At 42.9% G+C, this 15,644-nt stretch overlaps 1 protein-coding gene across 7 annotated transcripts in view; it reads left to right on the top strand.

The window, feature by feature from the left end:
• The window catches only part of MDN1 (midasin AAA ATPase 1), a 155,823-nt gene that overhangs the window by 130,376 nt on the left and 9,803 nt on the right, over nt 1-15,644 (top strand). For 5 of the 7 annotated variants that reach the window (XR_016395154.1, XM_089921862.1, XM_089921863.1 and 2 more), the window contains 10 exons: nt 582-719; nt 3,164-3,305; nt 4,586-4,761; nt 5,197-5,346; nt 6,304-6,451; nt 8,962-9,278; nt 9,507-9,674; nt 11,112-11,213; nt 12,221-12,416; nt 13,899-14,069. Coding sequence is in view for 6 of the 7 variants with exons in the window: in XM_089921862.1 (XP_089777988.1) it covers nt 582-719; nt 3,164-3,305; nt 4,586-4,761; nt 5,197-5,346; nt 6,304-6,451; nt 8,962-9,278; nt 9,507-9,674; nt 11,112-11,213; nt 12,221-12,416; nt 13,899-14,069 (1,708 nt within the window). In the remaining variant the exon portion in view is untranslated. Of the gene's footprint in view, nt 1-581; nt 720-3,163; nt 3,306-4,585; nt 4,762-5,196; nt 5,347-6,303; nt 6,452-8,961; nt 9,279-9,506; nt 9,675-11,111; nt 11,214-12,220; nt 12,417-13,898; nt 14,070-15,644 lie in introns of those variants that run through there. The other 2 variants (XM_089921861.1, XM_030760325.2) reach the window with 2 other exon arrangements.

Here is a 15,644-nt window from a genome sequence, read left to right as displayed (position 1 = left end):
ACAGATTTACTTCAAGAGCTGAAGGGGAAGGCATGTTTTTTTGTATTATAATAAACATGACTTTATTTGAGGAGCATCACATAAAATTTTCTTCAATGAAAGGAAATGAAATCTCTCACTTGTAGCCTCTGCTTTCAAGTTGCTGTATCTCCGGGGTTACATGTCTTCTCTCCTTCCTTTCAGGCTTACTAATTTGAGAAGTAAAGGACAAAACCCCTTTGGGATTTAGACACTGAGAGTTTCTGTGCCGCACCCCACCCCATAACTTGCTCCTTAAACACCGTCCTAATGTATACCTCATTCAAATTTTTGACTTGGCAGATGACAAATTACTACACACCAGAGGCCTCCACAGAGTCTCAAAACCTTGTATATTAAATCTGATGTCAAGCTTTGAAACTGCATAATAACTGTTGTCACCAACAAAAGTCTACTGTACTTCAATCAGATTTAAAATACTGAGCTAGAAAAGAATTAATCATTTATTTACAGTATTTTCTCCTGCAGCAGGACTGGAAATCCCTTCTTTATTGTTTTTTTTTTTTTTTTTTTACCTAACTTTCACTCTTTTTATTTTTGAGGGGTTTTGCTTGCCCAAAGAATTTATGGAAGATTCAGCGGGAGAGGGAGCGACTGAGTTCCATGACTACGAGGGAGGTGGGATTGGAGAAGGCGAGGGCGTAAAGGATGTGAGTGACCAGATAGAAAATGAAGAACAGGTACGTTTTCACAGGCCTGAAATATGTATATAGTTTACAGAAGCTCACTCCTTTTTCACTATTTAAATTACATATAAATGGTTTTTCTACTAGGTTAATGGTTTTCAAACTGTGATCTAGGCACCTAAGAATACTGGAGCTTAGGGAGTGGATGTAAATTAAAAGCTTAAAGACCACAGAAAGGAACTTTGGCAGCACAGTCATTGGTTGTAGCTATAATTTGGGAGGGAAATGATTTAAAAATTTTTTATTTTAAATGGGAAAACTTTTGCTGATGACTTGTAAGAGAGCATTTTTGGTAGTGGTTCATTTAGGGATAAAAAGCTTGGCTATTTTAAGTGATCATTGCATTAAACAACAATGCCAGTGTTTGCTGTTAATAGGTTTTCTTGTTGTATGTCTTTAAGACATGGTGACATTTTTATAATCTCTATCCTTTTTTATTTGGAATCAAGAATGCTTTTGAAATATTTAGATGCTTTGGACTAAGATTGTTGTGTTGCTTTTTTAAATTCCAATCTCATTTGGGAGTGTTTTTTTAAACACACTACTTTTATTTGGATTAATCAACCGTGACTTGAAGAAAGAAGAGGTAGTGGAATTACTTTTTATCACTTATATTCTAAATTTAGAGCACTGCATAAATTTCTATTTAAGGTATGGTTATACTTATTAAAAATAAAGGAACAAACCAATCCAAGCTTCCTCTCTTCCTTTGAAGGGAAAATTGGAAAGAAATAAAAAAAACAAAAGAGTAATGCTAGCGTTTATGGGGCATAGCTCTCATGTACATTATGTGTGTCGATATATATACACAGATAACATACACATTATTGTTATTTTGGCCGTTTTCCGTGTTTCTCAAATTTAACTTAATTAGCACACAGTAATTTGTTAATGGAAAAATAAAGGAAAAAGTAAACCTAACAAAAGTACAAATCCAATGTAAAAAACATTAAGTGGGATAGAAAGCTATCAGAACAATTTGGCAGTATCTAATAAATTTTAAATTGTGTGTGTTCTTTGACCTAGGAATTCCATGTTTTCTTGTACAAATGCTAATAAGGGTCCAAGATAATAAATATGTGTATAATGGAGTGTGTTTATACAAGGATGCTCACTACAGCATTATTTATACTGGTGAAAATTGTGAATTATTTAAATTATGATACTATTCATGCAGAGCAATACTATAATTAAACACAATGAGATAGGTTTATAAGTGACAACATGGAAATATATCTAGGAGACATTTTTTAACTTAAATAAAAAAGCAGATGGCAAAACAGTTTGTCAAGCATAATCCCTTTTTGTTGAAGAAGATGCGGGAGGCCGGTATTGGTATACCCCATCTATATTTCTAAGCATCTGTTCGTGTACTTACAGATTAAAGTATGTGCCAGAACATCACCCGTGGTAATTTCTTTGGGAGTTTTGGAGGATGGTGGTGCTGGAGGAACTTTATTCTTTCTGTTTTGCTTAGAAATTTTTAAGTGAGATTTTATTACTTTTGTATCTTAAAAAAAGAACTTTAAAAATTCAGCTATAATGAAACATAACAATGTGAATCTTTTGCCCCCAATACAGTGTAGATTATGTAGGAATATATAGTTTAAGGAAAAGTGAAGAAAATTACATTCACTGGCGAGGGATAAATTAGGAGTTTGGGATTAACAGACACACACTACTGTATATAATATAGGTAAACAGCAAGTTCCCTGTATACCACAGGGAACTATATTAAATATCTTGTAATAACCTACAATGGAAAAGAATCTGAAAAAGTGTGTGTGTATGTGTACACTTTGCTGTACACCCGAAACTAACACAACATTGTAAATCAACTATACTTCAATAAAAAAATAAAATAAAAAGGAAAGTAGTAGGGGGAAAAATTACATTCACAGTTGGGTAATGTCTATGAGAGATCAAAGTGACACAAAGTGACACAACAGATATTAATTTATTTAACAGATATTAAATATAATAAATCTATATTAAATTTATTAAATATAATAAGACTGATGAATTTTCTTTTACCCTACAGAGGATGCATAGTCTTTTTTAATACGTATGGATTAAAAAGAAAAATTCAGGGAAATTCCCTGTCGGTCCAGTGGTTAGGACTCTGTGCTTCCACCGCAGGTAGCCCAGGTTCAATCCCTGGTCGGGAGACTAAGATCCCACAAGCTGCATGGCTTGGCAAACAGACAATTCTCATGGAGAAAACCTCAACAAAATTCTATATTCTCTAACAAAAAATGTAATAAAACTGGAAATTAATTACAGAAATGTTAAAGCAAGTCACAAATTATGTGTATTTTCTCTCCCCAGAGATAATTTTATACCATTAATCTTGGCATTTATATATTCTATTTAGAGCTGAATAAACATTAGTAATGTTACAGTGTGCATTTATGTTTCTATAATGCTTTTTGATATAGGCAGAAGATACATTTCAGAAGGGTCAAGAAAAGGATAAAGAGGATCCTGACTCAAAATCAGACATTAAGGGCGAGGATAATGCCATTGAGATGTCAGAAGACTTTGACGGGAAAATGCATGATGGGGAGCTTGAAGAACAAGGTTTGAGATTATCCGTCACTTCATTCTTATTCTTGAAAAATAAATATTTTATACAGGAAATTACATATTTCCAATAAGGAGCCTATTATACTCTTTTGGAACAAGTTGGTTACTCTGCATAACTGCAGGTGGAAACATCAGTACATGCCTGTGCCATCCCCACCTCCGGTCAGAAGTCTCTAGTCCATTTTGGAGATTCTGCTCTTGAGTAAGCGGAGACGCTGACTCTGATGTTCTGGCTGCCTCCTGTGCCAGATCAGTGACTCTGCAGTGTCCTTCAGGGAAATCCAGAAGAGCAGGGAGATGGTCCCTGGCAGAGCTTGGCTCTCAGCTCAAGTTAAATTGTTCTGGGGAGGGTTTTTTAAATATATATTTTTTTCTAATTACAAAATTAGTAGACATTTGTTGTAGATGATTTGGAACAAAAATGCAGAAACCAAATCGATACCCTTTAGGCCTACCACCCAAATAAATCACTTAATCAGTTTTGGGTTATTTCCATTTCTTGCGTGTATATATATATAGACGCAGAGACCATAAGTGGTTCTATAGTCTGCGTTTTTCTTTTAACTTATGAACATTACATGTCATTGAAAATTATTTGATAATAAGATTTCTTACAGCACATTATCATCTATCGTGTTTGAACCACAATTCAACTGTTGCCCTCAATTTCTGTCCAAAGTTTAATCTGAAATACAGTGTCTTACTTTAAGTGAATGCCTTGCAGAAATGATACCTGACCTCAGAGTAGAAGAATGTATGCATGCCTAAGTAGCGTTTAAGGGTATAACCTTTGTCAAAGTAGACCTTGAACGAAGACAAAGGCAAGAAAATTCTGGTTAATTGAGCTAGACACATGATTTGAGATGTTGGGTAAAATCATTGACATAGAGTATGTTGGAGATGGGGAGGAACCTTGGAAATTTCGTAGTCCCGCCTCATCATTTCCCAGGTAAGAAACCAAAATCCAGTGAGGTTGCTGAAGTCCCATAATGAACATTCTCCCAGCACCAGAACTAGGCATCCTGACAGCTGTTCCACCACCCTCCTTACAGTCTGTCAACATAACACGTCACAGACCTCCTTCCTCCTCCAAACAGGCTGCAAAACACAGTAGGACTACTTGAGATCTAAAGCATCTCCTCTAGGGTGTTCTGTAGAAACAGGCAGTAAATCCCAGGTAGGACCCTTGCCCGGCCCTCGCCTCTCCTGCATACACAGGAACAGATCAATTTGGGGATGTGCTGAACTAAGCTCATCGCCTTCTTCCCTTTCAGAAGAGGATGATGAGCAATCAGATGGTGAAGGTGGAGACCTGGATAAACAGATGGGCGATCTGAATGGTGAGGAAGCTGACAAACTAGATGAGAGGCTTTGGGGTGATGACGACGGTGAGGAAGATGAGGAGGAAGAAGACAGTAAAACTGAAGAAACAGGACCAGGAATGGACGAAGTAATTAAAAGATTCCCTCCATCACATAGTCCCTAGGTTGAGAGGAGGCAGTCTTCCTCCCAAATACCACTCCCTGCTGTTCACTGCTCGTCCTTTTCTGTCTTGGTTTTTCTTCTTCTGTTTCTTCCATCTCTGTTTCTTCTTTTTCCTCTGCTATCTAGGTTATCGACTGTCTTCACAGCTAAAAGAGTAGCCTGACCTGCATGTTCACGACAACTCCCCACCCCCGCTGTTCACACACCTGCCCTCACTGCTGCCATCCGGGCAGACCTGCACGTTCCCTCCAGGATTACATATGCCCTGTCGGCTGGATGTTTCCATGGGGTTGGCCCAATATGTGTCTAAGAGCTGCGTTAGGTAGGGTCACCCTATGTGAAAGCAGTTTTTCATATTGAGAGCGAGGATTTTTGTGTTTTTTCTTCCTCTAATACTTAGGAAGATCCTGAACTTGTTGCTAAAGATGACAACTTGGATGCTGGGAAGTCAAACAGAGATAAAACCCAGCAAGATAAGAAGGAAGGAAAGGAAGAAGCAGAAGCTGATGATGAGCAAGGCCAAGATAAAATTAATGAACAAATAGACGAGGTAATGAGGATTCAAAACCAACCTGCTCTCCTGACTCAAGGCCAGGGCCACTGCAACACACAGCTCCCAAGGTGTCTCAAGACATTTTTTTCCCTGCTTATCATTTGTTTTCCCATTGCCTCATAAGGGAATGTGTAACAGAGCCTCTTAACCGGACATAAAATATCTAACTATTGGTTACCGATGAGGTGGTCTTCATGCTGTTTGGACTCATGCTGTAGTTTGGAAGCTAAAACCTGTGGTCCTTTTCTATATTTCTTCCCATAAGCTTCCGTGTCCTCTTTGAGATTAAGTAACGCAGCACCTCTTATCAGTGGAGAATGTGCACTGAAAGTGAAACTTGAAATTCCAACGTGAAAATTCAAAACATATTGGTAAAATTCTAATGTGTGCTGGTAATTTTAGGGAAGAGACACTATTCTCTCAGCATAACTACAGTTGACCCTTGAGCAATGTAGGCGCTGGGGGCACTGACCATCTGCAGGGTTGGAAATCTGTGTGTAACTTTACAGCTGGCCCTCTACATCCATGGGTCCCACCAGCCACGGATCTGTGTGGCACTGGAGCACGTATTTATTGAAAAAAACGTGCATAAGTGGTCCACGTGGACTCACACAGTTCAGACCTGTGTTGCTCAAGAGTCAGCTGTGCTTTGAGCTGATTATATGTGAATGCTACACTTTTTTTTTTTTTTTTTTTTGCGATATGCGGGCCTCTCACCGCTGTGGCCTCTCCCGCTGCGGAGCACAGGCTCTGGACGCGCAGGCTCAGCGGCCACGGCCCACGGGCCCAGCCGCTCCGCGGCATGTGGGATCCTCCCGGACCAGGGCACGAACCCGTGTCCCCTGCATCGGCAGGCGGACTCTCCACCACTGCACCACCAGGGAAGCCCCTGAATGCTACACTTTTTAAAAGTTCATTTTTATTTTTTTTTCCTGTTCTGTCCGTTGTCCAAAGAGGGAATATGATGAGAACGAGGTGGACCCTTACCATGGTAATCAGGAAAAGCTGCCCGAACCTGAGGCCTTGGACCTTCCAGATGACTTGGACCTAGACAGTGAAGACAAGGATGGTGATGGGGACACAGACCGCGAAGACGGAGAAGGTGTGTCTTTCGAAACCTAAAGAGCCCATTGGAAGTCACTGAAACTGAGCAGTAACAGGTTTCTCTTCAGGCCAGTGTCATGGCCAGGTCATTATTGTGTCTGGTCAGCACAATTCCAGTTTGATAAAATTCCTCGCTTTTTCTTTGTTGTGTTTCTCCTCTAGGTAGACCTAAAGCTTGTAAACCAGCAGATCTCTGTCACTCCTGTCATCTCCTGTCCTGTGTTTCAGTGCTGCTGTCCCAGGCGGTGCTGTCACACACAGCTCCATTGCCCCACAGTGTCACCATGTGCCCCATCTCATGGGTTGATGTAAACACCGTGCAGTCCAGGTAGAGCCAGGCCTCTCATGGAGCCCAGTCACAGCTTTCCTGGAAAAGTTGTTGATTGTTGTGCGTATGTTGTGTGCTTAGTCTGAAATATGAAATCATCATGGGGAGTGAAATGGAATAATCCCAAAAGAAATCACTTGGCATGGCAGTACTCTAGCGCCTCTGTCACCCACTGTTCAACCCGAGTGTGACTCCTTGGGGGTGCTGTCTAGTATCAGAAGCTTGTGTACGCGGTGCCGCTGAAATAGAGAGCCCCCGTCGTGGTGGGTAACCAGATGAAAGGTGGCGCCAGCCAGGCTCTGCTTCTTAGTGAATCAGCTATATATGTAGAAAGCTATTAAAAACACTATATTGGAAAAGAGCAAGTTACAAAAGAATTAATGAGAGGTATCATTTAGGTGGAAATGTAATACAAGAACCAGTACTATATATTGTTTATGGATACATCAAATGTACAAACACATAGAAAGGAATAATATACAGTAACTTCAGGTTATGAGCTCTGAGGAAGTAGGAAGGGCGAAGGCATCCAGAATCCAGACAGCTGTGTCCAGAACCATTTATTTCTTAAAAATAAGTGACAAGTTTGATACACTTGTGGTAACACGTTAACATCTGTTAAATCTAGGAGGTGAGTATATGGCTCATAAATTTAAATGCATTTCTCACGTTTAAGGTATTTGGTAATTCGTGCTTAGAACAGTCTTCACTCTGTGAATCTCTAGCTTACATTTTTTTAAAATAAATTTATTTTATTTTTATTGTTTGGCTACGTTGGGTCTTTGTTGCTGTGCATGGGTTTTCTCTGGTTGCAGTGAGCGGGGGCTGCTCTTCGTTGCAGTGCACAGGCTTCTCATTGCAGTGGCTTCTCTTGTTGTGGATCATGGGCTCTAGGCACGTAGGCTTCAGGAGTTGTGGCTCGCGGGCTCTAGAGCACAGGCTCAGTAGTTGTGGCGCACAGGCTTAGTTGCTCTGCGGCATGTGGGATCTTCCCGGACCAGGGCTCGGACCCGTGTCCCCTGCATTAGCAGGCGGATTCTTAACCACTGCACCACCGGGAAGCCCTCTGGTTTACTTTTTAAATGTAGTATAAGCTGCTGCTTCTAAGGCAGTTCCATTAACTTATAATTTTGGAATCTTACTTCAACCTTAAATTCAACAACCAAGCATAAAATTAAAATCCACTGAGAATCTAATAAGCCATTTGCCCTAGAAAAATATTCAGACTCGTTTTAAGCTACTGTGTACGTAAACTAAGAAGCAATTACTATTAAAAAAATGTTTTTTTACGTTTTATACAGTTCTTTCCATTTACAGTTACTACAAAATATTGGCTTTATTCCCCAGGGTGTATAATACATCCTTGAGCCTTACACCTGATAGTTTGTACCTCCCACTCTCCTACCCCCAACACACAAGCACATACCCCCGCACACGCACACAGACACACACACACACACACTGGTAACCACTAGTTCTCTCTGTGAATCTGAAGAAGCAATTATTTTAAAGAATTATTTGCTAACAAAATAACTGATTTCTGAAGTGCCCAAAGTATAGAAAAGCTCTTTTAAATAAACAAAATGTTTAAATTAGATTGTTCCCATTTGAATATATGTTGTATTTTCTGTGTATGGTAAAGAATGATGTCTACCAATTATTCCCAGTGATAATTGAAAATTAGACTGGCATTTCCTATCTGTTCTAAATTCCTATTGTTATGGTGGCTTTTAGGATTTTTTAGTGGGTTACTTATTCTTTAATGAAATGCACCATCTAAACAGTTGTGTGCAATATGTAAGTACGGTTAAGAGCAGACGTAGGCAAAATTTTTCTGTGAAGGGTCGGTCAGATAATAAACATACAGTCTTTGCAGGTCATAAGCTGCAACAGAGTCGCAAATACTCAGTTCTGCTCTTATAGTGTGAAAGCAGCTGTAGGTAATACAGAATGGATGGGGAAACACATAGGTAAACGGTTGGTGCAGCTGTGTTCCTGTAAAACTTGTGGAGAAATTTGCAGAAATATGTGGATGGCCAGATTTGGCCCAAGGACCATAGTTTGCCAACTCCTGGTTCGAGAATAATAATAAGACACTTGTGTAACTACATCCCATCTTAAGAAATCACATTGTTTGATTTTTAAATTCTGTGTTCCTTTTTTTGGTTTCATCTGTCCAGAAGAGAATCCTTTGGAAATTAAAGACAAACCAATGGATACTGTAGAAGCAGGTCATGAAGCTGAAGACATAAACGAAGAGACTGAGGCTGACCAGAATGAAGGTCAGGGTCAGCACGAGCCTGAGGGAGGCTCCAGTGATGATGACCAGGAGGAGGGGGAGGAAGAGATGGACACAGGAGCTGACGACCAAGACAAGGATGTTGCCCAGCATCCTGAAGAGAATGCAGAGGAGCAGCAGCAGTCTTTGGAGGACAAGGATGCCAGTGAGGAAGGTGCAGAGGAGGACGTCCCTGCTGACCAGGGTCTCCAGCCTCAGGTATCATGGCGGGTCTGGCTTGTCTTCGATTAAAAATAATGATGATGAGAAAAAATTACCTTCTTCCCACTGGAATCTCTCTTAGGCTACTTTGCCAAGCAGCTTTATGTTTCTGTTTAAGACCCGCTTCGGCCGGTCCCCTCCCTGCAGACTCCCCTTGGTGAGGGGGGCCCCCCACCTCATCTTCTTTCTCCAGAGCAGTTAATGCTGTATTTGATTTCCCTGCAGATGCAGGAAGAAGAAGAAGGGGAGAACTCTGACGCGGAGCAGCAGGTGCCAGAGGCTACGGAGAGGAAAGAGCACGACTCCTGCGGGCAGACGGGCTTGGAGAGCGTGCAGAGCGAGTGTGCCGTGGAGCTGGCGGGGGCCGCGCCCGAGAAGGAGCAGGGGAAGGAGGTGAAGGGCCCTCTTTGCCTCGCCAGCTGCCCCTTGGGAGGGCCTCTTCTCCCTGTCCAAAACCAAGTTCTATTTAGCAGTAATTGGGTCGTGTGTGATGTTTTTTTGTGGTTGACATCTAAAATCTCCCGTTCATTAAGAAAGTGGTCGTACGCCTATTTTTATATGCCTCCTGGAACAAATCCCAGAATACTTTTACACACTTTATTTAAGTCATGTGCTTAATGAGAAAACGTTATTAGAGTGTAGCTCTCTGTGGGAGAATCAAGTTCAAATTATATTTTAGAAAGCTCCTAAGGAAAGAAGGGCTGAATTTGAGACTTCATGCAGTGGTATGGCTCTAGTATCTAGTAGTGCTTCCCTTTTCCTCGCTGTTCACCAGGCTTCTAAACATTTTAATTTCAAATGGAAAGTACCTCTTCATTCCTTGACGTAGGGTGATGTGTCTTTTGTGGCCCAGTTGGGGCACTGGCAGCCTGGAAGGAGCCCTGGAAGTTGGAGGGCCTGCTACTCAGAGGTTTCTCTGGACAACTCCCTTGGCCTCTCTGCACCCCTACTTTCTCAGCAATAATTACAACGGTTTATATTTCTCATCCCCCTTCCAAACCATTTACTGAGCACCCATTAGGTGCTGAGCATTTCATTACTTTAGCAAGTCTTCATCGTGGCCCTATAAGATAGATATTATTGTTCTTTGTATGTTCTCCATTTTATTATTTATTTATTTATTTATTTTTCGGTACGCAGGCCTCTTACTGTTGTGGCCTCCCCCGTTGCGGAGCACAGGCTCCGGACGCGCAGGCTCAGCGGCCATGGCTCACGGGCCTAGCCGCTCCGCGGCATGTGGGATCTTCCCGGACCAGGGATAGAACCCATGTCCCTGGTATTGGCAGGCGGATTCTTAACCACTGCGCCACCAGAGAGGTCCCTATGTTCTCCATTTTATATCTGAGTTAAATAAGCTCCAGTAAAGTTAAATGATAGTCTCCAGAGTACCCAGCTGGTTGGTGATGAAGCCTGGTTTCAAATTGAGGTCTGTCCCACCTTCAGAGTAAGCCATTACCTCCTGTAGACAAGGAACTAACGAAGGCCCGCAAGAGGGTAACAGACTCAGGTCTAGATGCTCTCGTTTCTGCCCACAGGCCAAGCCTTAGTCATGGGTGAGTTCCAGAGCAGACAGGCAGGTATGGTCACAGTTGTCCCTTGGGGTCCAAGAAGGATTGATTCCAAGACCCCCTGGATACCCCAATCCGAGGCTGCTCAAGTCCCTTATGTAAACTGGCACAGTGCAGTGGGCCCTCCGGTCCCCGGATATAGAGTGCCGACTGCATGTGACTGTGAGATGAGAATGGTGAGAGGAGCTGTACACAGTGCAGTCGGTAACCAGATGCTTGCACAGCTTCCTCCACCTCATTCTTTGTGGCTTGGATTTCACAGGAACACGGCAGTGGAGCTGCGGATGCAAACCAGGCAGAAGGCCATGAATCCAACTTCATTGCCCGGTTGGCCTCTCAGAAAAACACCAGGAAAAACACACAGGTCTCTATCACTCTTCACCTAAACTTAGGTGAAGGCTGCATGTAAAATGATGTTCTAAATGTAATGGTTTAAAAAAAAAAAAACACTAAATTCCCAGCCTTTGCTGTCTCACCATGATGTCAGCCTTGGTGAGCAGACCAGGACTGTGGGGCTTTCCCAGCTGGGGCTTCTTCCCTGTGTGGGGACAGACACACACACACACACACACACACACACACACACACACAGACACGCACACATACACGCACAGAAGACACACACACACACATGCACACATGCATGCACACACACACCCTTATCATGTTAAGTTCTTATTATGGAGCCTAAAAACCAGGTGTTGTGTGTTGTTGCCAAGGACTAACCAGTCTTAACTCTGTTCAATGTCCATTCTCTTTTGTGTCTTAATTTTAAATTTTTTTAAATTTATTTATTTTGGCTGCACTGCATGGCTTGCGGGATCTTATTTCCCCAACCAGGGATTGAACCCAGGCCCCAGCAGTGAAAGCGATGAGTCCTAACCACTGGACTGGCAGGGAATTCCCTCTTTTGTGTTTTAAAAATAAGGCTTTTTAAAATGGGGTATTATTCATGCATGTGATACAAAATTAGTATATAGAAACCAATCCCCTAAAAAGCTTCCATTTTATTCCTGTCTTCAAGCCACCCAAGGGACTATCCTCAGAGCATATTGGTGCTGCCAGTCTTGTCTTCTCTCTAAGAGACTTTCTGCATATGTAGTATATGTATGGATGTTTGTGTGTGTGCACCTCCCTGTGTGAGAGTGTTCCTTTGCCTCTTTGCCTTTGCTTCAGGTATAAAAGTATATCATAGAGATTGCTCTGTATATGTATTTAGAGATCTTCCTATTAACAGCTTCACTGAAATCCACTCTTGTCTGGTACACCTGATTAACTTAATCAGCCCCCTGAGGATAAATATTATGATTATTTTTACTCTTTTTGCCATTACAGACAAGGTTCTGATGAATTTCCTCATATTTCCCGCAGAGTTTTAAGAGGAAACCTGGGCAGGCCGACAACGAACGCTCCATGGGTGACCACAATGAGCGTGTGCACAAGAGGCTGAGGACTGTGGACACGGACAGCCACACCGAGCAGGGCCCGGCCCAGACCCAGGCAGAGGACGCGGAAGCATTTGAGCACATTAAACAGGGTAGCGAGCCCTATGACGTACAGACCTATGGTATGATGCTGGGAAGGCTTCTCCTTTGCTTACTGAGCTCTGTGAGTGCTTATGCTGTGTGCCCACCAGGTGTTCTTAAAAGTCATCTTAGGAGGGAGGGGAAATGGCTTTTTAAACTAGTTTCCTTCTAATAAGAACTGTGCAGAAATACAGTTTGTTTTTGATATAAAGATATCTGTAGCCAAGTGCAGGGTTTCAGTGTTCAGGGTTCTGAGTCTAGTGTAAGCCTTTTAAATATCTTTGGTAATGGTTGGCCGTATCCAAACCCAGCACTGATCTCAGGGATTCTGAGTAGTGGACATTTCTTCATAATCACCCGGCAATGATAGGAGCTGTGAACTTGAAATCTGTGTTTCAAGAAAGGAGAGAGGACTTCCCTGGTTGGCACAGTGGTTGAGAATCTGCCTGCCAATGCGGGGGCACGGGTTCGAGGCCTGGTCCGAGAAGATCCCACATGCCACGGAGCAACTAAGCCCGTGTGCCACAACTACTGAGCCTGCACTCTAGAGCCCGCGAGCCACAACTACTGAAGCCTGCGTGCCTAGAGCCTGTGCTCTGCAACAAGAGAAGCCACCGCAATGAGAAGCACATGCACCGTTACAAAGAGTAGTCCCCGCTCACCACAACTAGAGAAAGCCCGCACGCAGCAATGAAGACCCAACGCAGCCATAAATGAACAAACAAACAAACAAGGAGAAAAAAGATCTCAGCATAGAAAGGGAGTAGTCAGTCGTCACTCAGTCTCCGCTTCAAGTTCTCTTGGTAACTTTTCACTGTTTCGTTCCTAATATGTAAGCTGGTGTTGATAATGTGTACTGTGAGGATGGTACAAAAAGACTGCTCTGCTGTGGATTACTCTTTTCTCTCCCTGTCCCCACTTTTAAGAAAAATGAAGCAATACCAGTGATGGCTGCCACGCATGGAGCTTTTACCTTGTGCCCAGCACCATTCTGAGCCTTTGCAGCATGATCATGGAGTTCCTCTGACAGTCTTTACCAGCTAGGATTTCTCCATTTTATAGATCAGCACACTGAGGCCAAAGATGTTTAAGAACTTGTCCAAGATCACGATGCTGGGATTCCCATGCTGATCTTTCTGTGCCCCGTGTTATACTTTATCACTACAGGTTTTCCACCCATAACTTGGCAATGAGGATGATTCCATTAGCTGCTCTGAGTCACGTGCCTGGCATGTTTATTCTGGTTCAGTCTCTGGTCATAGCAATAAAAACCCAGCTAAACATCCAATCTATGGTCACATGTATAGTTACACTGTATCCTTGAAGCTTCTGGCTGGGGGGCGAGGGGGGGAGTGTTAAGCACTTACATTAGTAGGTCACAGACAAGCCAAGTACTGTGTCCAAGCCACATAACCAGTCAGTGGCAGAATCTTGGGAAGTACGAATGACCAAAAGCACACCCACTCGTGATGGCCTTGTCTGCAGAGAGCTGACCTTTTCACGTGTGTGCACTTTGTTGGCAGATGTGGCTAGCACGGAGCAGCAGCAGTCTGCAAAGGACCCCAGCAAGGCTTGGGAAGAGGAGGAGACAGAGGACGCCTCCACGGGCACGGGGGAGCAGGAGGAGCTCTGCGCAGTAGACACGGAGCAGCTGGAGTCCCAGGAAGCCAGGTCGGGGCGCACAGCTGGGCCGGGTGAGTCCTGCAGTGAGCACACCCTCCTGCCTAAGCTCTCCGACTCACAGAAGCCATTTCTCTGGTGCTGCAGTCGCGCTTGGTCACTTCTTTCCCCATCCTAACCCATGGCTTAGAGATTCATTTGCCCATAATTTCCCTGTACATGTTTCATTTGGGAGTAGGAAGGTGGAAGGTGTTACAGGACACTGTCCTTCACGGACACCCTTGAAACTTGAGTTTCAGACAAAATCCCAGCAGTCTTTATTATTTTTTTATTTATTTTTAAAATCTATTTATTTATTTTTGGCTGCGTTGGGTCTTCGTTGCTGTGCGCGGGCTTCCTCTAGTTGTAGCGAGCAGGGGCTACTCTTTCGTTGTGGTGTGCGGGCTTCTCACTGCGGTGGCTTCTCTTGTTGCGGAGCACGGGCTCTAGAGCACAGGCTCAGTAGTTGTGGCGCACGGGCTTAGTTGCTCCGCGGCATGTGGGGTCTTCCCAGACCAGGGCTTGAACCCATGTCCCCTGCACTGGCAGGCCGATTCTTAACCACTGCACCACCAGCAAAGCCCAACCCAGCAGTCTTTTTTAAATATGTAGAAGAAAACAGAATAGTACACATACTCCAGTATGACCAGAAGATATATTCTTTTTTTTTTCTTTCTTTCTTATTTATTTATTTATTTGGTTGCACCGGGTCTTAGTTGCGGCTCACTGCCTCCTTAGTTGTGGCACACATCTGGGATCGAGTTCCTTGACCAGGGATCGAACCCGGGCCCCCTGCATTGGGAACGCAGAGCCTTATCCACTGTGCCACCAAGGAAGTCCCCCAGAAGATATATTCTTGATTATTAGAGAAACAGTATTTTTAATTATATGAGAATATACTATATTTAAACATTTTATTTAAAGAAATGTTTAAAGAAATAGAATAGGGGAAATGCATGTGAGAAGGTAACAAAACTTCTTACATACAGTTCCATTTCATAGCTGACCAAGTGCTATTACAAGGCTGTTTTGTTTTTTAAATTCATTCAACACATGAAAAAATAGCTTTATCAGCAGTGGTATAAGTGCAAATTCAAAAGAACTTGCTAAATTCAAAAACTTTCCTTCTGCTTCCGTCTTCTCAGGAGCGTTAGAACTGCTGACTGCCTGGCTGTTACAGGACAGTGGGAAAGGCATAGCTCTGTGATTAGACCTCTCTAGATTCAAATCCAGACTTTCTCTTACTTACTTTATAGGGTGAGGCAAATTATTTGTCTTCTTTGTCTCAGCTTCCTCATCTATAAAATGGAGCTATGATGTTATTTTAGTTTTTGGTTCTGTCAAAGTTCTGCATGCACATAGTTTATTTATTTATTTGCATGAACATAGTTTAATGGATCACACGGTTCTGTGAGGCTTGTCAGGGTAAAACAGTCTCCCCCCACTTCCGCCTCCCAGAACAGCCGCCTTCCATATCAGGGTGGGAAGAGGGGGACGTTAAGGGAGTGAGAATTGGCAGACTGTGTCAGAGAGAAAGGACACATGGAGCCGAGGTGTTAATGTGCTGGGGAGTGAATGAGTGAAGTCTGAGTAATTGTTAGGATTGACAC

The sequence above is a fragment of the Delphinapterus leucas genome, chromosome 12 (genome assembly GCF_059928025.1).
Source record: "Delphinapterus leucas isolate spDelLeu-1000000601 "Yukka" chromosome 12, BTC_Dleu_Yukka2, whole genome shotgun sequence".
NCBI lineage: Eukaryota > Metazoa > Chordata > Mammalia > Artiodactyla > Monodontidae > Delphinapterus > Delphinapterus leucas.
This window is presented reverse-complemented; position numbering and strand designations above follow the sequence as displayed.